At 40.8% G+C, this 27,806-nt stretch overlaps 2 protein-coding genes across 3 annotated transcripts; both read left to right on the plus strand.

Annotated features, from left to right (window-relative positions):
• Window positions 1-1,060: 1,060 nt before the first annotated feature.
• Window positions 1,061-4,330, plus strand: LOC144516581 (globoside alpha-1,3-N-acetylgalactosaminyltransferase 1-like). Of its 2 annotated transcripts, XM_078248002.1 has the most exons (3): window positions 1,061-1,412; window positions 2,291-2,353; window positions 2,705-4,330. In XM_078248002.1, exons 1-3 carry the CDS (start codon window positions 1,379-1,381, stop codon window positions 3,637-3,639), a joined length of 1,032 nt encoding a protein of 343 aa, XP_078104128.1. In that variant the 5' UTR covers window positions 1,061-1,378; the 3' UTR covers window positions 3,640-4,330. The 2 variants fall into 2 exon arrangements, with proteins under 2 accessions (XP_078104128.1, XP_078104129.1); XM_078248003.1 differs by lacking the exon at window positions 2,291-2,353.
• A 4,349-nt stretch (window positions 4,331-8,679) lies between these two features.
• On the plus strand, window positions 8,680-26,784 carry ell2 (elongation factor for RNA polymerase II 2). Its single transcript, XM_078248004.1, has 12 exons — window positions 8,680-8,874; window positions 14,303-14,350; window positions 15,434-15,558; window positions 15,672-15,835; window positions 19,704-19,963; window positions 20,410-20,534; window positions 21,724-21,796; window positions 21,880-22,573; window positions 24,237-24,309; window positions 24,478-24,649; window positions 25,927-25,971; window positions 26,138-26,784. The coding sequence occupies exons 1-12, from the start codon at window positions 8,701-8,703 to the stop codon at window positions 26,252-26,254; spliced, it is 2,070 nt and encodes a 689-aa protein (XP_078104130.1). The 5' UTR covers window positions 8,680-8,700; the 3' UTR covers window positions 26,255-26,784.
• The last annotated feature ends 1,022 nt before the right edge of the window (window positions 26,785-27,806 follow it).

Consider the following 27,806-nt stretch of genomic DNA (forward strand, 5'->3'; position numbering starts at 1 on the left):
CATGATATTTTGTAGCTAGTCTTGAATTTCCCTTTGGGGATCAATAAAGTATCTATCTATCTATCTATCTATCTATCTATCTATCTATCTATCTATCTATCTAGACATTCATGTTCCCCAGAGGTTGAATCCTAATGACATTTGTGATCACTTTACTTTTCATTTAGCCCCAATATCAGGTGAACTTAGTAAACATTTTACCTATGAAACATCATCATGCTCGCATTGTAACTGTGAGAATGTTATCATGCTGATGATGTTAGCATGGCTGTAGACGCTGTAAACAGTCTTCCAAGATTCAAATTGTGGATTGTCCCCAAGCTTGAAAAAAATGTAATTTTAATATAGTCCAGTCCTAATGAAACACTTTTTAGATCTGTTAAATAACGCTTACAATCACTCAAACATATTCATCAAATTTCATCACATAGAGTTCAGCAACTATCCACTTGAGCGCTCTTTATTGATAAAAAAACATATCATTGACACTATTGTACAACTTGTCTTTTAATATCCTTACAGAATATAGCATGATTATATATAATATTTAGAAACTTTTTAAAGTGCGTTGTCTCCTGATGTTTTCTCCTGACTGTTATATTAAATTTCCTATTTAATGCCTCCACCTTGAGGACAGAAAGAATATGACAACACCCTGCTGACAAACTGCAGCCTGGTTTAAAATACTTATGTCTGCCTACTTCCTACTAACTCTCCTCTATACAGGAACATGAAAGACTTAAAATCATGTGTGAAGTAGGACTAACTGTAAGGAAAATGCATTTGAGGAAAATATGAGCATTTATTGAGGTTGCCCCAAGAGTTTTTGAGTGACTAACCATTGTCAAGCGTTAATCGTCATTCTTCCAACGGGAGAGGGAAGAAAGAATGTTAAAATCCCTCTTCTTCCCTCTTCTGTATATTAAGTTCTGTCGTGTCTTATTCTCCATTCCTCCGCTCCTCCTATTAGCTCAGACTCCACACACATCTGGTTGCTTTGGTTTTTCTCCAAAACTGAATACTGCAAAAGCCTGAGGGGGAAAGTAAGGAGGGGAAAGGAGGGGGGCGAGAAAGAAGATATGTGAAGAAAGGGGAGTGGAAAATATTGCAAGGACAAGAAAGAGAAAGAAGGAGCAAAGAAAAACAGTGAGTTCAACAGCACATTTCCAGGAAGAGACAGTTTGAGCAGAAGAGAAACAGAGAGAGAGAGAGAGAGAGAGAGAGAGAGAGAGAGAGAGAGAGAGAGAGAGAGAGAGAGAGAGAGAGAGAGAGAGAGAGAGAGAGAGAGAGAGAGAGAGAGAAAAAAGCAGAATTTGTTTTGGCAAAAATAGTTATCGCAGGCAAAGGTTTGTGTGTTTATCCACCAGCAGGTCACAATATGGCGCTATTCCCATTCTTCAAGAAGCCCACAGGTCAGTACAACCTCAGCCACTACTCCACCTCTCCTGCTCGTGTCATATCAGGTTGTTTTCCCCTCACTTGTCATTGATTTATGACTGCTGTACTTGTACATGCTCAGTTAAAACACTACAGCTTTTATTAGAGATTTTGATGTGTAATGTGATCTTGAAAATATGTCCAGGAAGGCAAAAATATGTTAATTCAAGAACGTTTGTACATTTGTCCCACATCTCTTGACTGGTGAAAAAGCATACACATCAGGGGAATGGAAAGTGGAGAATATGAAGATAAACATAGATCTACATTCACTCACATGTGCTTTGGCTTAAAGTTCTATCGCATGTAACGTGTAACGTTTGGTTCAGAATCAATCTCTTCTCCTAAATCTCTGACACAAATCAGTGATACGTCTTTTGTTTCTTATCTTGTCTTTTTACTAAACCTCCTCAAAATCAGAACAATACTTTAAGCACTGTGCTTATCTAATTGTATGTCAATAGTTAACCGGAATCCTTTTCTTTAACATCCTTCAACAGACTACTACCCCATACATTTAATGCATACACATTATTTGGCCTATTAAGATCAAGTAAGTTATATCTAATGTGCATACAGCCTATAGACATCACAAGGGCTATAGTAAACAGCGTATAAGCATATATGTATTGCATATGCTTTAAAGATTACATTATGTGTGCAATCGCAGGTTGCTACACTGCCAAAGGGTGATATTTTTGTATCAGCACATTCTTTTCATATATGAGCTTGGGTCTTTTTACCAGGGTTCAAAGGAACATTCATAAGTAATAAGTGCTTACTGGAAGAGCATAACAACATGTACTGGTTTCATATAATTGCATAAACATGTGTGTGTTTGTCCTTCAAACAGGACCAGTCAGAGTGACCAGAATACAACTGGTTATGTACTGTTTTCTCCTGTCTCTTATCATATGTAAGTGTACAGAATACTTTGTTTTACTCTAACTGTAACACTTTGTCCCGGGACACTAAATGCACATAGAAAAATGTGCTTGTGGTAATGTAAATGTAAACCACAACCTTGTTGTTGCATGCTATGTCCTGTCCTGTCCTGTCCTGTCCTGTCCTGTTCAGAAAGGTCTATTTTTTTTTTGCATTTTGTCTTGATTGTAACTGATTATTATAAATATTCCAGACACAGACATATAGTGAAAGTTAAAAAGTAGCTGAAATAAGGCCAGTCTGTCTAGTCTACCATCTCTCACACAAAAAAACTACTGTGGTGTTAAAATAAAAAAATAAAAAACACGTTTTGCCCCTTCAGACTTCCTCCATGGACGTAAAGCCGCTGTCAGTGTGGAGTCATCTCATCCTATCTTTCATGCCTTGGGAATGGACAGGGGAAGAGTAATGACAGACATGACGGTCATCAAGGCAACGGCACCACAAACTCCTCTGGAGACCCCATGGGGTGCTCCTTTAGTGTGGGGTGACACCCGTAAATCAACTTGGCGCAGGGCTAGATTTGCAAATCAGGGAACCCATACAGGTCTGCTGGCCGTCGTGCTGGGAACTTATGCCCAGTTTGTTCGACGTTTCCTCTCATCAGCTGAAACCCATTTTCTCCCTGGTCAGATGGTCACCTACTACATTCTCACGGACAATCCCCGTTCTCTGGATCCTCCCATCGAGTTGGGGCCAAAACGTCAGCTGAGGGTGGTTCCTGTTGCAGAGCTGCCTGGTTGGGACAGATTGGCCCGTCGCCGAATGGCCCTGCTTGCTGATGCTATCAGGAACCCAATCGGCAGAGAGGTTGAATACCTCTTCTGTGCTGACATCGATCAGGAGTTTGTGGCCCCTGTGGGAGAGGAAATCCTGGGAGACCTGGTGGCCACATTGCACCCAGAGCTCTATGGGATGCCACGAAATGCATTTCCTTACGAAGTCGAAGAGGTCTCATCAGCTTGCGTGGAGGAGGATGAAGGGGACTACTACTACACCTCTGAGTTGTATGGGGGTTTGGTTTCTGAGATGTACAGACTGGCTCGAGCCTGTTCTTTGCTCATTTTGCAGGACCAGGCTAACGGGGTAATGGCCAGGGGCCTTGAGGAGAGCTACCTGAACCGCTACTTGATCGACCACAGGCCAACCTGTGTGCTGTCCCCAGAGTACAGCTGGTGGGACTCGGCCCTGGCTCCTGATGTGCTTGTACAGAGACTTGTCTCTTTGGGAAGGAACCAGAAAAGAGAATCAATGTAAAATGAGGGACAGAAGGGTTCTGCTGGCTGAGCGCATTGAAGTATGGATGCAGATCTCATTCCCACATGAAGAACTACTGTTTTTAGTTTTACATTTCCTTTTGGAGAAGGTCTCTGCTCAAATATTAGCAAACAGTGTTTTGATAAGGACAAGGAGATAAAGGGAAAAGATGAAGAGAAAGCATATATTCCAATCGTCTTTATTCAATTCATAATTCATAAATTCTATTAGCCAATAAATATAGCCTACAATCACACCGAAGCAAACTGCCCAATCTGCTCTCAATTAAAGACCCATTTGTGTGAACAGGATCTCTCTGCATGCTATCTCCTCCACAGCAGACAAAAAAGAAATTGACCTGTCTCTTTAAACAAAGCACTGTGCTCTCCATTAATGTCAGCCTCAGAGATACTGCTCTAGTGGCTTTGTGGTCAGCAGCGATAAGAGTCAACAGTGTAAGAGCACACTTTCCCTGCAGTGGCCAATCATTAAGTGGAAGAGCTGCTGTTTCAAGGTCTTTAAATACCAGGTGGGGGGAAAATGGATACGATATGCTGTTTCTCCAGGTTACACGTGTATAGAAGCTTCAGCAAAAGTTAAAATAGTTTTAAAATGGGTGAAACTGGTTCAGGTTCATTAAAATGAAAACATTTCCCCATTATCTGTTGGAGTAAAAGGCAAACTCAAATGACTGCGAGTCTGTCTATTTCTTTATCACACACACATGCGCTCACATTCACTCTGCTTTCTCTTCCTTGTGTGCTGTGTTTTAATGGGAGGGTTAAACAGCAGCAGATGGCTTTTTCTCACTGCCAACAGAATCTGTCCTCAGGGCCAGATCGCCACGTAAACTCCATAGACTGTAAAAAAAGGTAAACTTCAGATAATCCTTTCAAACTAATTTTACTAATCTACAAAAGTCTAAATATCCACTAGCACTTGCCACACAGATGTGTTAATGTGGGCCCATTATCAGTTTTCACATGTCATTCAGGTTATCCATTCTATTCAAATTTGAAATTTGAAATTGAAATTTCTAAGTGACTCCAAACTTTTGACCGGTAGTGTATATTTATGCTCTCTGTCTCATAACACCCTAATTCCACATAACAGCATGCACATATAGCACAATATGATCTGCAGATGCTCCTAAATATAGATTTGCTTTGGTTTTGTTATGAATGCCTCAGTCATCTATATAAAGGCTTTTTACATAGGCTACCTGATCCATGCTGACTACCCCTTTTCATGCCATAATGGAATGCAATTTCAAGAATTATTGGCTTAATCCCTGTCATGTGGTGTCACTGGTGTTAAAGGAGCCTATTGGCAATATATAACCTAAGGCAGAGGAAGAGGCAGTAATCCTTGACATACACAAAACCTATACACATGTAAGCCTAATTTCTATGAATAGCAACTACTAAATCTTAATGTGTGTTGAAAAATATAATGTCCCTTGTGCAGATGAAGAGGACAAACAGGCCTATATGTTGCTATACAGAAGGGATGATGTTTGAGGACATTTGTCAATGGCATATGTGCCGTAGAGGAGCAGAGGGCTTAAGTCAAGTTGATGTTGATGTACCTGGCATTTGGTGATCATTAAGCATTAAGCAAGTATTTTCTAAATACAAAGACAACATATTATTGACAGCCCTAGGCCATTAGCTGAATATAACAGTAATTTGTGGGTGAGCAAAGCCATTTTATTTGCATAACAGAAGTGTAATTTATTAAGTTTGGGTGACATAAAATAAAATGGGTAAATAACGATTTAGCCTATGGGCTGCTCTGAATCATACAGCCATGTAGTACGGTGGATTTTCAACAATACAATGGTAAAGGAGTTTATTCTGATTATTCCATGATACCATAATACTATAAACGTTGATGCTGCACCTTATTTTATACAGTCTATCTGCTGTACACTTAGCAAGGGAGAACATATTGGTGAGTAGATTAAGTCAAGGTTAGTCCACTTTTTCCTGAAACTATTTGTGCTGTAAATCAGCCCTTTACATTTTAAGCAAATGAATATGGGGACTACCTGGGAACAATGAACACATATAGAAAATTATACAATTAATCAATTTACAAGTGTGATTTTGTCCTTTATCTACATCCACAGATTGGCAAAAACCATATACTTTCAGTCTTCAGGTCACCTGTCCTGCATGCGTTTGCACTGAGGGAAGAAATTGGAGCATCTGCATAAAATCCAACTCAGGATGTTGCTGTGAGGCCAAAGTGCTAGCTAATGAGCCACTGTGCCACTGTCATGCCTGCTTATTAGTGTCAGTTACAGATCACTCAGTTAAGTTAAACTGCTGGAGACTTTTTGATGATGGTGCAATTATTAGTCACGAGTACTGTAGGTGTTCATCAATAAATCATCATTTAATTCCCCTTCACTTTAGTTGTGTTAAACTATACACAATAAGTTAGCTATGTTACAACATTGTAGAGGTTTTACATATTAAGGTGAACTTTAATATTGAACCAATTCCATTTTCTAGTTAAGCAAATATAATTTTTTTTGTTTCTTATCTGCTACATATAACCCACAAACCTAATTCCAAGATATTTTGATTAGTTTAATAAATACCTCAACAGGCCGAGGTAAGTTGTGATGCGTGATGAACTGGCAATGTAGATAGAAAGCTAATACAATCATCATCACCAATCATTGGCAGTATCTGCATTAACTGTTTCTTAACCCAACAGAAACACCTGAACCTGAAAGTTTAACAAAAACAAAAGACTCAGTTTACCTCTTTAGCAAAAAAGATAAACAGTTGGTGTTCATCAGAGTTGCTTTTCATTCACATAATGCATAAAGAACCTCTAAATATTTACACATTATAGTGGGTGTGGGTAGCACTACTTGTTAGTTAACTTCATTAGCATTGTAAAAGATCACATGGTAAGGATAAATACTACTAATATAATAGCTACTTCAAATGCAAACCTTTGATCTAGCAACAGAAAAAGGGCATCTTTATCACTGTTACTGATTTCAGACTCCAGACTTTAAGACTCTGATTAGCACCAAAACCGAAGCCTGGCCAAATAATACACCTATCAATGATTAACCTCTGTAGTTATTCAGAATTGCTTGTAAGGTAGAAGGATATCCCTGGTATTACACAGAACTGTGATGAAAAGTAATTTATAAAAAAAAACAATCACAGAGCGGCAATCTGGCAAATGAGCATATTACATTGCCTCTGTGTTGAACAAAAAATTAAACAACACATATAGCCACATTTGAAAGATAATGGTCAGTGGTAATCTTCATAGCAAACTAGTAAAGCAATTAAATAAGGGTTTCACAGTTAGGTAATCTATAATCTTCCTGTGTTTAATGTTTGGCCCTAAGCAAAGGATGTGTAATTTTGAAGTATTCTTCTCTTGAGCTTACATCAAGTGACACCTTCAGGGCCTCTGTAAACAAAGCTCTAAAATGAATGAGTCCTATCAACTCAAAGGCTTTATTTAATTGTTTACACAGCAGGCAACCTGTCAGACAAACCAGAGCACCTCTAGAGTTAAACAGACTTAAAAATCGGCATGTGTTTAAACCAAGAAAAGGCTCAATACAGGAAATGTAATGCTCTGAAAATAAAGTTGTTTACAGTAACTACTGTAAATGAAGGGTAATCATGATATTAATGATCACAACATTGACTGTTGTTTTAGATTTTGCATTCCACACATGTATTCATCTTCAAATTGACTGCATATCTGTGTGGGGTAGTTTATTTTGAGAAATAGGAAGAACTAATTTGTTGATGGGTTTATTTGCAGGAAGTCTTGTATCTTATATGTGCGTGCATGCAGGTGCATGCATGTGTGTGTGTGTGTGTGTGTGTGTGTGTGTGTGTGTGTGTGTGTGTGTGTGTGTTTGTGGGTGTGACTCGTCAGTGGAATGGGTGGGGTGAAGAGCTAATGGTAATCTGCTGGATTCACACAGGCCTTTCCCCACCCTGCCAAAGGCTTCTCCACACCAGAACATGCTGCCCTAATCACCAGGTCAAGGGGACTGCCACTGAGAGATAGTGAAGGTGCAGCTCACAGGGGGACACACTTGTGCCCATTGTGCCAATGTCACATAATTTCCCATTTCATTAAAGGGAACCACATGAAAGATGATTGTAGGCCAACATAGGCGAAGTAGTTCAAAAAGCAGATAAAAGAGAGGATTGGAAGCATAGTGCTTGATTTTACTATTCACCTCACAGTGTGCTTGTTGTGGTAGAAAAATAGGAAGAATATGTGCAAAAATATATGCATGTATATAAGCCAATATAGGCAGTAGTACCAATATAGGTAGTAAGTAGTTCAAAATCGTATGGTACATACATTTAGATGTTGGGGATATGTATTGCAATGCTTGCTAAACTGTATATGAACAAAACTGAAGTATAGTCTGCACAAGCTACATTTAACAGTTTCAGCAGGCTAGAATTAGTTCTAGCATGTCAGCAAAAACACAGCAGGCAGAGGAAGTTTTGCCAAGAGGTAACTACATGTATATGTGTGTATGTGTGTGTGTGTGTGTGTGTGTGTGTGTGTGTGTGTGTGTGTGTGTGTGTGTGCTTGAGAGAGAGGCTATGGGAAACTAGTTACTAGAACGTTTCCTCAAATAAGGCTTTAAAAGACCAAATATGACAACATAAACACCTGTTGTATAAGTAGCCTAAATCATATATTCTAAAGCAAGTGGTGGAATAAGTAGTTAAGATCTTTGACTGTATTAAAAAAGTAAAAGTAGCATTATAACAGTGTAGAAATAATCTTTTACATGTAAAAGTCCATGCCGGTACACTAAAAAATACTAAAGTAAAGTAAGCCTACCTCTAAATTCTTAATTACTTTCCACCACAGTCTAAAGCACAATGATACATACTATAACGTTACTGTAAGTATACTGTAGTTGGAAAGTGAAAAACTAACAAGGTAGCAAAATCATGACCAATCCACTACTTTCAGCCCTGTGGGCAGCCGCTGTAGTCCCTCCCCGGGCCAGAATGAGCACAGAGAGCCTGGGGTGCTAAAATGCTCCAAGCTCAAAGGGACGATGGTGGAGGGCTGGTAAAGATGGCGGCGCTCTCCGAGGATGGGAGGTACGGATTAAATTGTGGCCAACAGAGCGCAGATAGAGTCACCGTATTACACGTCAAATTGACCGAGACAGCGCTGAGAGCAATAGAGAGCTACCAAAATTGTATGGTGAGTGAAACGGCCGTTTATTTCAGTATAAATGAGCCAGGACTGTCGGGCTGACACAGCTTGTCTCAGCTGGGAAGCCCAGCTGCCACGCACAGCTAAAGCTACAAAGTTAGCTAAGCTGTTGACAGAGCGACTTTCTGCTTGTTTTTTGATTGTATTAGTCTTGTGTCATTAAATTAACCAACCGAAGAAGGTAAATGAGGCCTTGGCCTTATGGTCTGGCCTGGTTTTAAGAACTGACAAATGTTATTTAACCTAGAAACCCTGTTGGTAAAGTTAGACGTTCTGATTAGCCAGCGTTAGCTCTTTAGTGTGAGTTCCCTGTACTGTACTATACTGTGCTGTGCTGGCTAGCCAAGTCCATTTTTGCTTTCCAAACAAACGTTACTTTGACCAAATTAGGAAATACGTAATTTCATATCGACGAATACACTCGTCACCAGACACGTTTAAGAAACGGAGAGTTTAAAGTAAAAGCTTAATTAACTAACATGAACTTTCATTCGACGAGGTTGTTACATATGCGGATAAATTAATGTAACTTGATAACAAGTTAGTGGCGTTTCAAGCATGTCGGTGACTGGTCAGTTTACCATATGGTTAGAAGTTTTAGCTAGTTTGACAAAGTCGCATTACAACCTCGGAGGGTTAAGAAGCTCACAGTTAGGCTCATCCCTTTTCAGCCATTTAACTTAATTATAAAATGTTGCAGTCAAACGAGCTGCTACACTGTAGCTACAGGATGTATAACGCTACGTTATGAGCAAGTGTCTCAAAGGTGTACACGGGACAAATATGGAATTTGGGCTCATTTGCCAAATTGTTGAAGTTGTTTTGTATACTCCCATTTACTTCAAGTTGCATGAGAGGAGTTGGCCAACAGTCACAAATATATGGTATCTGATATCAGCAAAACCTAATTTTCTTTTAAAATAATATAATTGTTCTTGCTATCAGTGTCATTTTGTTCAAAATACAGTTTATTCATGTACTTTCTAGCTCTGGCCAAACTACCTCATGAAATGTACTGTATTTCACCCCTGAGCTTGACACCACCACGTCATTTCGAAGCTGAGAGTGCTAATACCTGACTGCATACCTGTGCAGATTAAATATAACTTTAATCTTGAACTGTTCAAATGGTGTAATCTTGTAGAAGTGCTAGACAGGTGAACTAATATGGACCTCTGCAGTCTTGAGTTGCAGAGGCCTGAAGCCAAGTTACCTGACTTAAGTCTGCCAACAACGCCGTTGCATAACACACTGACATGGCCTAGGTCTCTGCTTAGGGCTGATGCACCGTAGTTTAGCATGGGGCTGTAGTGTTCATAGGTCTCTGTGACTGCTTTTTATGGCACATGGTCTGTGTCTGTATGCCACACACTACTCACATCCATGTATGTGAAACCTTTGCTCACTGCCAGCACAATATAATTAAATGAAATGTGGATCAATAACACAATTTAAAGTGATTATTTAGTTATCCTAGTTTCAGACAACTGGAAAACCGAGTCGTCACTCAGTTGACGGAATTCTTTTGTGACAGCCCATGCTACAACCTTATTGGATGTGGTAATGTTGGTCTGTACGCTGCATTGAACGGCAGCCTGCAATCTCTTGCTGACTGAGCAGCCAAAACTGCCTGCTTTTTGTTTCTCTCTCCCTCTCAGTAATGTGTGTTGTAGCTCAACCAGTCATCGAACTATAGAAGCTGGCTATCTTTGTCTTTCTGTGGTGATGTGAAATGTGATCAGAACTGTGTGTGTGAGGACTTGTATGTGTGTGAGTAAGTGTATAGATAGTGGGGGAGGGAGTCAGTCATTGGCTTGGAGTAACAACCATGACATGCTTCTCCTTAAAGGAACACGCCGACCTATTGGGACTTTAGCTTATTCACCGTATCCCCCAGAGTTAGATAAGTCCATACATACCCTTCTCATCTCCGTGCGTGTCGTAACTCTGTCTGACGCACCCACCGGTAGCCTAGCTTAGCACAGATGCTGGAGGTAACCGGCTCCATCTAGCCTACTGCTCCCAATAAGTGACACAATAACGCCAACATTTTCCTATTTACATGTTGTGATTTGTATAGGCACAGCGTGTACAAATACAAGACCACATGAGACACAGCCATCTTCTAACCGTATACAAACTTGGAACTAATTCTCAGAAGGCGAAGCACTGCTACTTCTGCTACTTGGACGGAGTGATTTGCTCGCAGCACCTGAGAAGTCCCGTGGTGAGGAGCAGAGAGTTAGCCTGGAGTTCGCTCGGAATTGGAGTAATATCACTCCACTATGCTAGGCGAGGCTAGCGGTGGGTGCGTCAGACAGAGTTACGACACGCACGGAGATGAGAAGGGTATGGACTTATCTAACTCTGGGGGATACGGTGAATAAGCTAAAGTCCCAATAAGTCGGCGTGTTCCTTAAGTCTGGAACGGGTAAACATTTTATCAAAGATTATATGCATCTTCATTCATGGATGAGTTATTAAGCATATTTTAATGTATGAAGAGAAGCTGTTGTTAATAAAACGCACATTCCACTCGAACCAGTTGATGCAACATTTAAGAAGTTAAATGATGATCTATAATCTAGCCAACTGGTTTCTTGGCCTTAGCTGTGTGAAGAAGCAGGTCCTGTGCATTCCCATCCTAACCTATACTGAACTAAAGCAGCCACTGCATATTTGTGGCTGTCAACTCAATTTCAAGTAGCCACCAACACAAATCTGCAAACCTACACAAAACAGACATTTTTAAAATATCTTCTTCAAAATATTTGCTGTATTTGAGTGTTGTCCAAAATCCACTGCTTATGTTCAGATGAAAGCGACAATTTTACTTACCACCTACCTCTTAACCACCTAAAAGGAAGATATAGGTAAAGTTGACTTAAATGGTTTCTCTGTTAAGACCAAGCCAAATGTTGGCTTGCCAGTGGGCTGTCATCGAGTATTTGTGGCTGACAGTTAACCATGGTTTCTGTAGCCAGACTGCCAGTTTCAGATGATGAACAGAAAGAAACTGCAACTATTTCGCTATCGATTGTCTTTTTTTTTTAAAGCAAAAACACAGAAAATTCCTGAACTCAAGCCTCTCAAAGTGAGGAATTTTGTTAACTGAATGTATTTAGGTTGACTGGTTGTCAGACAAAACAAGCAATATGACATCGCCTTTTGGTTTAGAAAATTGTCAGTGATTTTTATTTACTATTTTATATGTCTGTCTAGATTGTACTGGTTGCAACCGACATATTCTAGACAGACACATTCTTAATTCATATTACTGACCTAGCAAGACACTTAACAGATTCACAGTTGCATGAAAATTAGAGAGATTGTCTTTCTGCAATGCTGGCTCTTCAGGGTTTCTCCTTTTGCATTATGAATACATATTAGGCCTACCCCCTAGTTTTTTTTCTCTCTCACACAGGCACAGAAAGTCCCCTTCCTGCCAGCTGTAGTCATAACACAATGTTAAAGTGCAACATTTATTAGTATTGTATTGTCAGTGCTAGGTTTGCAGTATGCCTGGTGTGACAGGACCCCAAGGCTCTGGTGGTTCTACAACCAAATGTTTGGAATTCTGAAGTCAGTCAAATAGTATGGCAGGTTCTAGTAGGGGTGGAACGGTACACAGAAGTCACGGTTCGGTTCATACCTCGGTTCAGACATCACAGTTCGGTACAATGGATGGAAAAGCAAAACAAAAATGCAGAAGCCAATGTCTTTTCATTGTGCATGTCTCAGGCTGTACCACCTAGTGTCATACAGTAGGCCTGCACGATAAATCGTTATAAAATCGCGATCTCGATTCACCCCTGTTCACGATTTTATTTTATTTTTTTCTCCTTTCAATTAATTTATTGAAAGCATTTGACATTAACATGTTTTAATTATGTAAATACATGTTCAAGGAGTTCAGAGAGCCTGTATCAGGGCCATATTTAGTTCAATGTGTTATGTCATTATTTTTGGTAGCCTACTGTACATAAATGCCAAGTATGTACTTTATTTTCTTCATTCATTGAAGCCTCTATGTTTACAGGCTTGTGGTGATGTGAGGTGTTTGGTACTGCCAGTTTGTTTTGTAATGGCTCATGTGTAAACATTACACTTCGTGATAACAATTCTAAGCTAAAAAATCGTGATTCATATTTTTCCCTGAATCATGCAGGCCTATCATACAGTCTCTCTCCTGAGCTAGCTGCAACAGCCTGAAGTGTGTAAAGTAAGTTGTAAAAAGTAGTGGTGTAGCCTTATAGGCCTTGGGGATGTTGGCATACACCTTGTCCAAGATTCTGTCCCCTCTGGTCGGGCAGGAGACATGTTGGTAGAACTAAACAGCAATAAACGCCCCTTCTGGGTGTGCAGTTTGCTAATGGCAACATGTAGTTCTTTCATTGCTTGCTTAGCATTGGCATCAGGGGGTACATAAACGGCCATGATAACAGTACATCTGAATTCTCTGGGTAGGTAAAAAGGCCAGCATTTAACAGACAGATATTCCAGGTTCTCTGAAAAGTGACTCCCGGTCATGACAGCGTTTGTACACCATGCATTGTTGACATAAATGCACAAACCACCGCCTCTGGTCTTACCGGAGTCTTCAGTTGTTCTGTCAGCTCTGAACATAGTCCGCCCCTCCGGTTCGATTGCAACGTCCGGAACACGGCCATTCAACCAGGTTTCACTGAAAATCATGATATTACAGTCCATAATCTGTCTGTGAGAGGTAATTCAGAGTCATATTTCATCCAGTTTATTCGCCAGTGACCGCACATTGACTAGGAATAAGCTTGGTAGTGGTAGCTTATGTGGGGTTAGCCATAGCCTAGCTCGTAGGCCACCGCGCTTTCCCCGCTTCCGTTGATGGTCTTGACGCCGCCTCTGGGCCCTCCTTCCCGGGAGAGCTGATATGTTAGACCCCGACGTCCTGGCTATCTCCGGTGGAAGTTGAAGATTTGGAAAAAACGTTGCTCGTGCAGAGTGCATGGATGTCCAAAAGTTCTTGTCTACTGTAGAATATATTCCCATGGTTGTATCGAGGGAAAAGCGCTGCCAATAATAAAACGCTCACTAATTCGCAAAAACTGGGGAGACGTAGAGCCTCGCGGTGTACTCGCGACGCCAGCTTGTCCTGATGGACAACCCGCGTATCTAACAGTAGTTCCGCATTACATTACATTAATTTGCACGAGTTTTATTTATTTTTATACCGTGTAAATTCATGCACCGAACCGTGACGCCCGTACCGTTTCGGTTCAGTATGAATACATGTATTGTTCTAACCCTAGTTTCTAGACCATTTATTTTGTTAATGTAGCTATTCTTTGTTACTTATCCAGCTGGTATTGCTCTCCCAATAATCCTTTACGTTTCCAGTGTTGGTAGGGGTTAAACTGTTGTTTCTCTTTACTTTCAGAATGTACCTTCTTTGCAGCCAACAATACAATTCAAGGGACTCCAAGGGGTAAGTACTTCCCCCTCCCCAGATGAGTGATCACATTGCAAAAAAACCTAGTTCTGTTTCAGGTGGTTAGCAGCCAGTTTAATTTTGCATCCATTAATGACAAGTTACTTATGTATTAATTCCTTAAAGATGCAGTAGGTAAGCCTTATAAAACTAACTTTCTGTCATATTTGCTGACCCTATGTTCGAGTAGAACTACATGAAGCAGGTAATTTAAAAAAAAAAAAAAAAAATCCGGCTCCTCTGGCACCACCTACAGCCTGTAGTGCGATTTGCGAAAATCCACCGCTCCCTGTTCAGATGCACCAATCAGGGCCGGGGGTTGTCTGACTGTGTGTCAGTCACTGCTCAGGCACATGCATTTCATAGCGTCCTCCCCTCCCGCTTCCCCACGCACGAGCTGCAGATAGGTTTCCTCACCTTCCCCCCCTCTTCACACGCGCTCTATCGTGCACAGCTCTCCCTTGTGGGGGGAGTGGCTTAGGAGACCATTTGGGCTTGTCACTGCCCGATGTGAGACGAGTGCAGATGTGAGTTGCGCATGCTCAGATTTAAACGGTTTACAGCATTACGTGTCATACTGAAATTTGTGAAATCCATAAAATAATAAACTTCTCATTACAAACAATAACGGAAGGTAGAAATCATTTCAAAAACGTTTTAGTTATCTATGATTTTTTGATTGCTAACGTTAGCTCAAAACGCCATTCAAGTGACAGCCTTTGTTGTGTTTGATTGCTAACTTGTAGCCAGCATTGAACGAGCTTCGTTATGTAGGTTCATTTTTATTGTATTGACATTACAGAAGTCTCTCGTTAGCAGGTTGTCGCAAAGTGACGCATGCGCAACTCACATCTGCACTCGACTCACATCGGGCAGTGACAGGGCTTTAGCAGAAAGGGGGGAGGGACTGAGAAGTTGTCAATGTTCAAATTTTTTGGCTGGGTCCTGGGTCTTCACAATCCTACCTACAGCACCTTTAATTTACTGTTTTTGCTTACATGTGCTAAGTTGTAGATGTGTATAGATACTATAACTTGTTATTCTACCTTTTTTTTTTTTTTTGTGTGTGAATTTTTACAGCGCATTAAAATTCCCAAGACCGATTCCTCCTCAGACACCTTCCACAATTTTGATTTCTACCTGTCTAATGTGGGCAAGGACAACCCTCAGGGAAGCTTTGAGTGCATCCATCAGTATGTGTCGAGGTAATGGTAACCACTGGTCAGCTGAATCAACTGTTACTGTCTTACCACACATTGCTAGAAGGTAATTGCTCTCTGCCTCACATTTCTCTGTCATACTGCCTCTTTGTCTCCAGCTCAGGGGCCTCACACCTGGCATTGTTGGCGACTGTACAGGACAAGGTCACAGTGTGTGCCACTAATGACTCCTACCAGGTGACCCGGGAACGCATGACCCAGGCCGTGGAGGACACACGTGAACGTGGGACCAAAGTCATCAAGCCTGGGGGCCAGTACAGAGGTAAGGCCCTCACTACAATCTAACTTCTGCATGTGCCACAGGCAGATGCCAGGTTTGATCCGCGGGCACCAGAATGGTTTTACGTTCTATCAACACCTCTCCTCTTTTTTTAAACTTGGCCCCTTTTTCAGGGACTGAATAGGTGATAGCTGATGGCCCGACTCCTTTCAAAGGCATTATTGCGACTAACTAAGCCATTTTGCCTTCTCAGTCTTTTCCAGATTAGCAGTCTGACTGATAAGGTCAGAAGGTTGCTGGTAAAGCTATTTCTGTTTTTATTGACTCGCAGCCTTCCAAAATTATTCTGAAAGTGTCACTGTCACTTGTGTTTAGCACATATCCCTTGCGAGGACTTATTTGTACCGAAACCTGGTATTAAACGAGTCCCGGTCCTAAAAACTGTAGTATTTATCATCACGCTGCAGCCTCTCCCCTGCTCTGTGTCAGGGTTGAGCTCCTCCACACACACAAACATATACACACACAAAGTGATGTCAGCAGACAGCAGATCACAGAGGCCGTTGTAGAGACAACTACGATTGTTACCAGTGGGGAACCGTCAGGGCCCTCCAGGCCCTCAGGCAGGGCCTAAGATATTCTAAAAATTATTTAGAAAGTCATCAGTTGTACATTTATTTTATCAATTCATAATTTGACAATCAACATTTTTGAGGAAATAACCCCTTCAAACCTGCCTATTCAGTTTGTTTTGGAATTTAAAGCGTTAAATGAACTGTCAACCTATCAGAATTTTGCTGTTGCTAGGAAGAAAATATAATGCTTTCCGCTCTGTGATTAGTGGTCCAGTTATGAATTTACAGAGGGCGGAGCAATAGTTTTCAATGAGAGAATAATTTCAATTAACAGTCAAATTGACCCATCATGTCTTCACTCTAAATGGATGGGCTTTGTAATTACCTTATGACAAGTTCTGCCCGCTGTGAGAGACAGGAATCACAAGCTAGCACCGCCGATAGCTAGCCTGTTCACTATGGAAGCTATGCAGAGGACATCGTTGCAAATTTGTTTTCAAGATGAGAGTTAACTGGAAAATACTCTCAAATAAACCATAACATACATTACATGTATATATTTAATAGGCTGCTGTACCAATCTTATAATATAATTTATTAACAATATTGCTTGTTTGTAGTGGTGGGTTCCAAAATGCCACGATAGCTGTTCACTGTCCATGGTCTGAAGTGGCTGTTGCTAATGATTACTTGGCTGTGTGCACGCTGTCATGATGTGTAGGCACATACAATTTAGTTGGTTTTGCTTTTTCCCATCTGTGTCGTCCCGAGGAATCCATCTGATTGCCTACTCAGCTTAAGTGAATTATTACACAAGAAGAAAAATGGGAGTGAAGAAAGCAAACAAATGACTGAGAGCGCACACAGAAGGCTATTCTAATTTTTCATCGTCATCTTATCTGATAAATCTAATACACACAGGGCTGTCAAAACTGGCCAAAAATGACATTGAAATGTTTCTCCTAAAAAAACACACAGGTTCGAACTCGAATATCTATTATTACACATTATGTCCATAAGATGGCAAACATACAAGCTACTTAACTACTGTTACTGTAGGTATATTTATTTCAACATAAACATGTCTTTTAAAAGATGTATGTACCTATACGTTACAAAACAACCTAATAAAATAACCGTTAAAACTTAATATAAAGACCGTAGACCTCTCTCTCTGCACTGTGGTCAGCTAGACTGACTGAGCCCCCTAGCAAGCAAGCTAGCTAACTAGCCAGCAGACACTATATTTAGTCAAATGTAACAAGTTAATGTTTCATTCACACAGTCTTGTCACGTGATAGGAAAGCACATTGCTATCTCCAGATGAGAACGTTGTTTGACTCATTTTCTGTAACCTGTGTAGCATGAAGGCATGTTGGGTGGAATTAGCAAGCTAATGTTGGCTAACTAGCCAGCAGCCGCTTGGTCCCTCCGCTTGGTCCCTCCGCTTGGTCCCTCCGCTTGGTCCCTCCGCTTGGTCCCAGCAATACACCTGTTCAACAACAATAAACATGCAGACATGTAGAAAGCGATATTTTAATCTGCTCTGTCGCAGTTTCTTATCCATTGCCTACACGAGCACAGCAGTAATTTGGTTCTGATTTTAAAGACAACCACACTGACATAGGAAATGTATAGTTAATATGCACACTTCAATATTTATTTATCATTGTCATATCGTCATCGTAATATTGAACAATGTTATTGCAGATTTTCCTCATCATGCAGGCCTAGCCCATTGCTGAGGTGTATACAGTATACCTGCTCACATTGAATAACAGTGTTACCATGCTTTTTCAGTTTTACACCAAGATAATATGGGAAAGATATGAAGAAAAAATCTCTTATGTGGAAATGGTTTGGCTATCAAGGTCTAACAAACCACAGAGCAACACTAGATGCAAAATAGTTTGGTCTTTGTAACTCACTACTGGAGATGCATATATAATGTAATAAGTTAATAGGTTACTATTAATTCAATTACTGTGATCTGACTGGTGAGCTCGGTCGGTTTGGCCTTCGGTGTGCAGAGAACTTAAATCAAGCATCCTTTTCTCTTTCTGTGAGAAGCTCTTATCTCTTCCACTCACACACCAATACATACAAAAATTGTCTCTGGAGGAAGGAGGAAAGATAAGACAGCCAGGTGTACTTCGTTAAGAGTGCTTTTATTGTTTAAACGGAAGGATCTCTGTTAATACAGCTTTCACTTTTTTGTCACTGCTTTATCTATAAGTTTGACTGTAACTTAATTTCTTGCGGAGGTCTTTTGTCTTGTGAAGGCATGAGGCCTGTATGCATACAAAAATCTGTAAAACTCTCAGACAGACAACTGCTTCCTTGAATTCACTTTATTACAGTAATTTCTACAGTTAAAACCTCCTCAGGCCTGTTTTTCTAAGCCCTGGTGATACATTTGCATACAGTGGCCCAGATGGAAACTGGGAAACGAGAAGAGCAGCAGAGAAAAGGGGTGGGACAAGAGCTTGTAGCAGCTGGTTTGGAGTGGGCATTCTAATGCAAAAGGGCCTTTAGCTTCTTGTTTTCACCAGCTGTTAATTTCAGGTAACAGTCTGTAACAGTGTTTCTTTTTTTATCTTTGTAGCCTGTATATTTTAATGAGAGCTGCACAACCCATGTCATTTTAAAATCAGTGGCAATTAATGTTCTTTGTTACTAAACTCTTGTTCTACTTAAGTTCTCAATGTACAGAATGATTATTTCTGAAGGACAAAACTTTGCGTTTACTTTGTCTAATAGCAGATTCCGCAGGTGAAAAGCTTATATAACAAAGTGTGTAAGCTTACACCTCCTCACATTGCTACTAGCCTCTGCTTTTTTACCCTGAGGGACAGGAGAGGGGTTCCTTTCTCTTCAACCAAAATTTCTTAACTCTTGTGTGGTGTTCGGGTCTGTGGGACCCGTTTTCAATGTTTGCTAAAAGAAAAATTATGCTATTAATTATTTCTTCTAACTGAAACTCGTTGGCCTTGGCTCATTTTCTGTGAAGAACATAAAAAATAACTTATTTTCAATGACTGAGCTAAAGTAAACCTCTTAAGTATTTTTACATAAATTGTTAATGCTGTATTGATTTTAAAGCCTAATAATGTTGTGGGTCCACCAGACCTGGGAACATTGGCTGTGTAACAAAAGTATGAACACCTTACAAGAGCTTTAGAATTTCATTGTGACCATTAAGCAGTATAGGGAAATGTGCAGGCACCCTGACTAACCATATGGCTCAGCACCTCAGAACAGAAGTGTCTTGGGTTCTAATCACCTAGACTTTGTTTTCTTTTCTTTTTTCTTTTGTCTTTACCTTCTGTGTCTAGGAAAGCAAGTCCATATCCGAAAGCCGGCGCTATCAGCCCCAGATGTAGTCCCAGAGCGCAAGCGCTCCACACCCATCAACCCAGCCAACACTATTCGTAAGTGCCTTTCCAATAACCCTGTGTCCCAGCGGCCGTTCCGGGACCGCATCATCCACCTGCTGGCACTGAGGTCCTACAAGAAGCTGGAAGTGCTTGCCCGTTTGCAACGGGATGGTATTAACCAGAAGGACAGAAACTCATTGGGGACCACCCTGCAACAGGTACTGTAAGGTGTTTGTTTTGCCACGATATGCTTGTCAATATTAAAAGAGAGCTTCTTAAAATAGAAGTGACCCAGTGAGTAGTATTTACACATCCTCCATTACAGAGAAAAATCCAGCAGTAATAATTTCTGTTTTTGCAAAAGTTGTTATTTAGGTATTTTACACCTAAGACGTTTGTTCTTTAGGTATCTCTAATTTGATCCCACAGATCCCCTCACCCCCCTTAAACATGAGATCGAGGTACACCAATCTGCCTGAGGAAATCCGGTTCACAGTTTAAGGGCTTCATTCACTTCGACCATAAACTAGCCACTTAATTGTTAAACATTATTTGCATGCACAGATGTTAGGCCAGCACAGGAAATGTGAAGTTTCTGTACGAATGTATACTTCTAATGCTGTCCATTTAACTTTTAAACTGTATCTCTGTGTGTACAAAACAGGTGGCAAACCTGAACCCCAAAGACAACACGTATTCATTGAAGGACTTTATTTATCGTGATGTCCAGCGAGACTGGCCTGGCTACTCTGAAGATGAAAAGTCCCAGGTTGACCGGATCCTGGCTCGGTACAGAAATGACCTTTTAAGCATTTAATTTTCCCTCTGGGCTTAAATACACAGTTACTTGAACTAATAACGCATTTGCATGGTGTGTAATTGCACTAAAGTGTAAGTACTAGTATAAAGTGGTAGCCTATCCCCTGAGGGGATAAAGGTGACAGTCAGTTCAACAGTACTGTGTAAAGGACAAAGGAGCCAACTGTAATGTTATGTGTTACTGTGTATCCCAATATTTATTTTTAATTAAGTAAATTTAAAAAAAAAAAAAATGTGTACATTGTAACGGACACAAATTTACCACAAGACAGTGCTCTTTGGTAGGGGGCATAAACCAATTCAATAGACATCAAGGAAGAACCCAAGGCACTCGTCTTTAAGAAAAATATTTTAAAATTCCTTTAATACATCTGGTACATCTAAATCATTTGATGGTTTAGATTTTAGTCACTACTTGTTGATTTTTTTTTCTTTCTATTTTGTATGTTAATGCTATGGGCTTGTAACTTTAGGTTGTTGTTGTTAAGACATGTTTCTTCTCTTTTGTCTTGTCCTTTTTTGTTTTTTCTTTATCTTGAGAAGTCACCCTATTGATCTTTGGGGATGATGCCCCCCTGCTGAAGGCATTCATTTTTTGTGATAGACTGAGTGAACACTGTTGTAGAGAGGTTTACCCTGATTGCTGACCGTCTGCACCTGATGATGAGCTTACGCCTGCTGCTTTGAATTGTTTCACCCCACTCCTGTGCATGTAATTCCCTGAAGAAGGCTAGACGCCAAAACGCGTTGAAGTAGTTTTTTATTTTATTTTTTTTTAATCTTAAAGGCATTTTAAAATATTTTTCTTAAAGACGAGTGACTTGGGTTCTACCTTGAATCTTTACAGATTTTGTGATAATTTATTGTGAAGGATTGTAAGTTGTCCCAGTTAAAGATGTCCTGCCAGTGTCTGTCTCCAACTTTAGCTTCGGCTGGTTTGACCACGTAGATGCGAGTGACCGACAGCAAGCTTGACCGCAGTCTATTTCTGTGATAGAAACACTGCAAGCTGCTACAGTTTGCTGCTCTGCTGCATCACAGATTGCTAAACACACCTGACTACAGGAGACTTTAGCGCAGACTTGCGGAGTATGTATAGTTGGAGCGGTTCGAGTTACACCATACTCCCCCACTGACAACACTTTCCTTTCTTTAACAGCAAATCGGGGCTTCCTACTGAGACCCTCTCATCAAGCAGTTCTCCCAAAGACACTGTCCCCACATCCCCCCAGGTATCTGAGCAAATGCACACTAACACCCACCCACAGTGAAGTATGCAATTTTTTTAAGCTAAATTCTGGGTGTTATCTTCCAGAAGCGCCAGTCAGACTTTGACTTCATTGATCCTTTGGCACCCAAGAAAGCCCGCATCTCCCACCTCAGCAATCGAGGGCCAGCCGCGTCTTCATCCTCCTCCTCTGACCGCCGTGAGGACGAGGGCAGCCCCAGCTCTAAACACTCGTCCCTACCCTCCAATGTCACCTCTGGCCCTCCCACCCATCTCCCCATCTCGTCCCACCCCCCTGCACCCTCTCACCAGCAGCCCAGCCCAGCCTCCAACTCCAACTCACCCAGCACCCCGGAGGGCTGTGGCACCCAGGACCTGCCTATGGACCAGAGTTCCTCCTGCAGAGACCCTTCACCCAGCCCCTTCTCCTCCGATAGGACCCTGCAGGACCGCTATCGACACCCTGTCCCCGTCCCAAGACCAGCCGCCTCCCCCAGCCCTCCTCCTCCTCCCCCTCCTCCTTGCACCTCACTCACAGTTACCTCCACTGTCATCACCAGCCCCCCCTTGTCCAGCAGTACCAACAAGAAGTTTAAAAAGAAATCCAAGAAGCACAAAGATAAGGATCGAGAGAGGGAGAAAGGGAAACGGACAGAAAAAGATAGCAGAAGTCCTCCCAGTGTAGCAGAGCAAGCTGAAGAAACTCGTAGAGCCAAAAAGAAGCGAAGTGCTGAGGAAGAGAGCAGAGATGTTGTCAACAAGAATCCTCACAAAGATCAAGGTGTGTTTCTATCTTACTAATTATCAGCATCACTGAACCAAATGTATCAAAACTTAAATGACGGTACCATTTTTTTCATTGCATGTATAGCCCATTTGCTGCCCTACACACACCTCAACTTTTTCAGCTTGCACATCGCATTTGTTAATAGTTAAATATTTTTTTCCCACGCTCTCAGGCAGCACTTTGTTCTCATTCATTTCACTAATTACAGGTTTTATTTAGTCAATAACTTTAGTCAGTGTGTGGTAAGGTTTAAAGGTGTATTGATTAATTTTATATTAACAGTTTACACATGATGTAAAAGGGGTTGATCATTGTGTCAAGCCCACAGAGAATTAGCAGCAGTCCGGGTAGCATTTGAGCTCTGTATAGTTAATTGTTAATTGAATTAATAGCCCACACATTTCTATAATGGCAGACGACTGTTATTTGCAAACCAGCTTTAACGCACTGTACGCCACTTGCCCATCAGATAGCAGACCGATGAAGTTGATGACTAGCTGTTGCTAGCATCTAGCTGCTAAATCTAGATATTTTCTCAGGAGTTTGTGGGGACCAAACCAAACAAATGCTCAATGAATATTGAAATAACATTTTTCCAATAGGCCTTTTTCACAGAAGCTTATTTGACATGTAACATTAGGAAAAGCACAGGTGTAAATAATGAAATTAACAATGACTGCTACTGCTGTCAGATTTAGGGTCCTGGTATTGTACATACTAGCTAAGCAAAGACGTTCATATTTTCAAAGTCAAACATCTAATAACAAAATCTATTCATAACAACAAAACACAGACATTTAGTAAAAGCGTCTGTCATGTACTACAGCGTAATTGAAAACTATGGCAAAACAAATAAATGGTGTGTGTGTTTGTGGCATTGACATGTCTTGTGACTGACATGGCTCCAGTTTATCTTTAAGACTTTGGATTGTTTCAAATGTTTATCTGTCCGTTACAGTTTGATATTTGATTACACGGATGTACTGGACGTTGTCTGAACATGAGGCATTGGTCTTAGCTCTTCTTTACTCTGTGGTCTTTAGTTTTGGTTTACCTGATATTTTAAAATTAGTTGGAGAGACTCCCAAAGCCCAAAGTCCACCCCAAAGGGACTTACCATCACCAACAGAAAACCCTGTTCACAAACTGCTCCAAACTGCTCTATTGTAGTCCAGCCTTTACTTCTGTGATGAACGTGCGTCACTTTGTAACACGTTATAATGCTCGCCTAGCTGCTAGCGTGGCACGCCCTCATACTCTGCTTCTGACTGGCTAGTAGTCCTTACCTAGCTACTGCGCATGTGCGACTCCCAACAAAGATGGAACAGAAGTGTGATGTCTCACTCTGTAGCTAAAACAGAGAGCTCAACACACAGGGTGAAAAGAGGAGCTGCAGCAATGTGCAGTACAACAAAAATATGGTGTTTTTTGAAAATGAAACCATGTAAACCTAAACCTAAATTCTGATATAACCTCTAAATACAATTTATGAACCTGAAAATGAGCATAATAAGAGCACTTAAAAACAAATGATGCTGTGCTTTTTAGATTTGGCTTTTTCTATCCATGCTGCTAAATACAGTTGTCCATCCAGTGTTGATTTTGTGTTATATGTATTATCAGTGCAGTATTTACATTCTTACACTTTTCTCCTTAGACTCATCAGAAAAAGAGAAGCCAGTTCAATCTACTGAATTCTCCTCCACAGTTGAGACGCCCGACTATGTAGTGTGAGTAACCTTGATATACCTCCAAGTTCTCATTTTCACACAGCGTGACCCTCCTTTACCTTTTCCGGTCTCTCATTTCACAATTTCAAACATTTGGACAGGAAAACGGGGAATTGAGAGAACTTTATCATCAATCATTTAGTTAAATTCCTTTTTCTGTGTTCACAGGAAGTACATGCCCATGGTGTCCATGGACCAGCGGCAAAGCTACAAGAATGACTTCAATGCAGAGTATGATGAGTATCGCCTGCTACATGCCCGTGTGGAGAGCATCACCCGCCGCTTTACCCAGCTGGATGCCAAGTGCCGGAAGCTGGCACCTGGCACCAAAGAATACCAGGTCACATCAGTTAGCATGAAACACACGTGATGATGTTTTCGTTGTAGTATTAGTGTTTAGTGTTTGTCATCAGACATTCAGATTAGGGCTGCACAATTAATCGAATTTTAATCACGATCACGATTTTGGCTTCCCACGATCAAATTCACGTGATCGAGCGATATTTAAAATGCTTCATTCCGTTCATAGAACGCTCTGTATCAAAGTTTTTTTTTTTTTTTTTTCCAAAGCTCCGTAAACTACTCCCTGATCACGTGCCTCCATGAGCCAATCAGAGTTGTTCCCTGTACCATGCAGCTTAGTTTAGATGTTGACAGTCAGAGGACAGAGTAACGTGAGGAAAATTCCACAGCAGATAGCAGTCGGTCATAAGTTGTCCCGAGGTTTACCAGTTTACCAGTAAATGCTACGTTTAGTCCCGTCTGTGTTGTTTTTCAGACAACAGCAGTGACCAGTGCCAGTTTGAGTCTTTTAGCTTTAGCGGCAGACTGTTGTACGTCCCGCTGTTGGAATCCTCTAACAGTGAAATACAGTCACACTACACCGTTTAGCTGTCAGCATTTTAGCCGTGTTTAATCCAGTTACTACTGTAGCTAACGGTAGGCTAACGTTAGCTGCTGTGTAACGTGTTATTAGTGTTTACTAGTGTGACATGCAGCGATGTTTCTGTTGCCTCGAACGTCTGTTTTGGAGCATCAGAGCGCAACGCAGACATTTAAGTGGCACCGTAATCCGCGTTGCTATTTCGTCCGGTAGATACCGGGCACCGGTGCACTATTGGCACCGGATTTTAACATGCGCCGTTAACGTGAACAGAAAATTGCGTTGCCTGTATCTTTTCACGGCAAACGCGCATGTTTGGAAAGCTGAAATGGCATACTCCTTCATAGTATCCTTCAACAAAGGAGCAATGTAGCACCATATGGATGTGAAAGCAGTTATAATTAGCCTATGTGACAATAAAATTCGTTTTGGTTAAAATCAACAATTAATCGTGATCAATATATTGATCAAAATAATCGTGATTATCATTTTGGCGATAATCGTGCAGCCCTAATTCAGATTCCCTGTTTAGGGAGCTGCTATGGTGCCAAGTTATCACAAAGATCAACTTTGAAGTTTTAAATTTTAAAGTTTCTCTATCAGCTAAATGTAGCATTCACCCATACTGGTTAACACTTTCCTGTTACAGAGATAGTAAATGCAAGTTATGTCATTTGTAATATTTATAAATGATGTGGATTTGCATTCAACGTGACCATTTTTTATTTTTACAGAAGGTGCAAGAAGAAGTCTTGAAAGAGTACAAAAAGATGAAACAAGTGAGTAGTTGCATAGACTTCTGTCTAAGGATTGTGTGTGTGTTTTTCTTCTTTTCTTTTCTTCTATAGACCACAAAAACGTGGCCTGTTGTTTCTCATATTGTTTGCAGGAGTTGCTGTGGGTTGATGCCTGGAGTCTGATATTATGTGTGTGTTTGTTTTACAGCACAGCCCCAACTACCACGAGGAGAAACAGCGCTGCGAGTACCTGCACAACAAGTTGGCCCACATCAAGCGGCTAATAGCTGATTTTGACCAGCGCAGAGCCCAGGCCTGGTGCTGAGAGCACAGCACACATCTTCTTCACTAATCAGTATTGAGAAAGGAGTGTCGAACCAGGAGAGGGTGTCTAACTGGCTGTTATTTATTAACACCCCTTCAGTTACTGCCTCCACAACAGCCCCTCCCCCACCACCTATCTTCCTTCCCTTTTCCTTTCTCATCATCCTTTTTCATTCCTTGCTTCTTTTCCAATCTTTGATTCCACTGGCATCACTGTTGCCTGCAATCTTGATAATCTTACTTTGACTTTACCCCCATCTTTTGCTTTCTCTCTGTTTCTTCTCAATGAGCTCCTGTGGAATTTCATACCACTGGACCAGTGGAAGGGGCTGCCTGCATGTGTGAAGGGGTTTGGGGAAAATCTTCAACGCTTCTAACTTTTGAAGGACTTTACCTTCAGGCAAAAAAAAAAAAAAGAAAAAAAAAGTATTTTTGAGTATAAGAGAAAATATTAACTTGTATTTAAGTAAAAAAAAAAAAGAGGGAGATCTATTTATTTTGGGACTCGCAGTGCAAAGAAGAGTCCGCAGATGATATATTGTTTAACTTTTGTTGAAAACAATGCAAAAAAAAAATGAGGCCTTATGTGTTTTGACTCTGTGAAGCCATTTTGCACGCAAGATCCATTATGTCATCTCATTTGGCAAAGATGACTCTCCTGCCTCAATTCCTCTCTTTTCTTAAAGATTGTACTGGATAACCTTGCTTCAACACATTACTGTTTGTTTGAGGCTGAAGGGGAGGCAGAGAAATCACTTGAGCTAGTATGTGTGCATGGATTGTAAATTTAGTTGTAATGGCCACATGGGGAGGGTGGGTTAACTAAAGGAGTATTATCCCCTGTCAGTACGGGGAAGTATTCCCTGCACCAACAGAGTTTAGTCTTCACGGTGCATTATGGGTGCCTTAAGGAGTTTACACTCAAATGTCGAGTTGGGCTGACCCTTAGAGTCCACAGGCTACACAAAGGAACTATAACTGCCTGGAAACAGGTTGTGTGAGTGTGCGTGTGCATGTCGGAGTAGTGAAGGAAGGAAGGGATGTTACAAATTGTGTGTGTTCGTACGGTTGTGCATTATGTGAAGTGACAGGTGTAAGGAAAAACAGAAATGTTGACAAAAAAGTAAGAAACATGAAAAACAAAAAAAAAAGCTGCTATAGTGTTCAACCAGCCAGAGCGCTCAGGATGAACCTGGCCGGAGTAACAGCACCTGATCTTAATTGAAGAGATGTAGAGGATCCTTATTTTCCAGAATGGTTCATCGCTTGACCCTGGAAAGGGTTGCGTTCACCTCTTCAGCTTTATCCAGCGGCAAACTTCCTGTTTAAGAAGCAAAAACGTGTCATCCATCAGAGGACACATCTGTATTTTGATTTCCAATGTATTTGATTCTCAATTTGAGTTCAGTGAAAGATTTCAGAATTTTTTTTATTTTTTTTTCTTTGCTTTTTTTTATTTTTTTTTAAACATTGATACAGATTTAGTTTGATGGATGAATGGCTTCTATGAAAAGTCTTTATTTCAACAAGGGAAAAATTGTTTACAAACCTGT

The sequence above is a fragment of the Sander vitreus genome, chromosome 4 (assembly GCF_031162955.1).
Source record: "Sander vitreus isolate 19-12246 chromosome 4, sanVit1, whole genome shotgun sequence".
Taxonomy (NCBI): domain Eukaryota; kingdom Metazoa; phylum Chordata; class Actinopteri; order Perciformes; family Percidae; genus Sander; species Sander vitreus.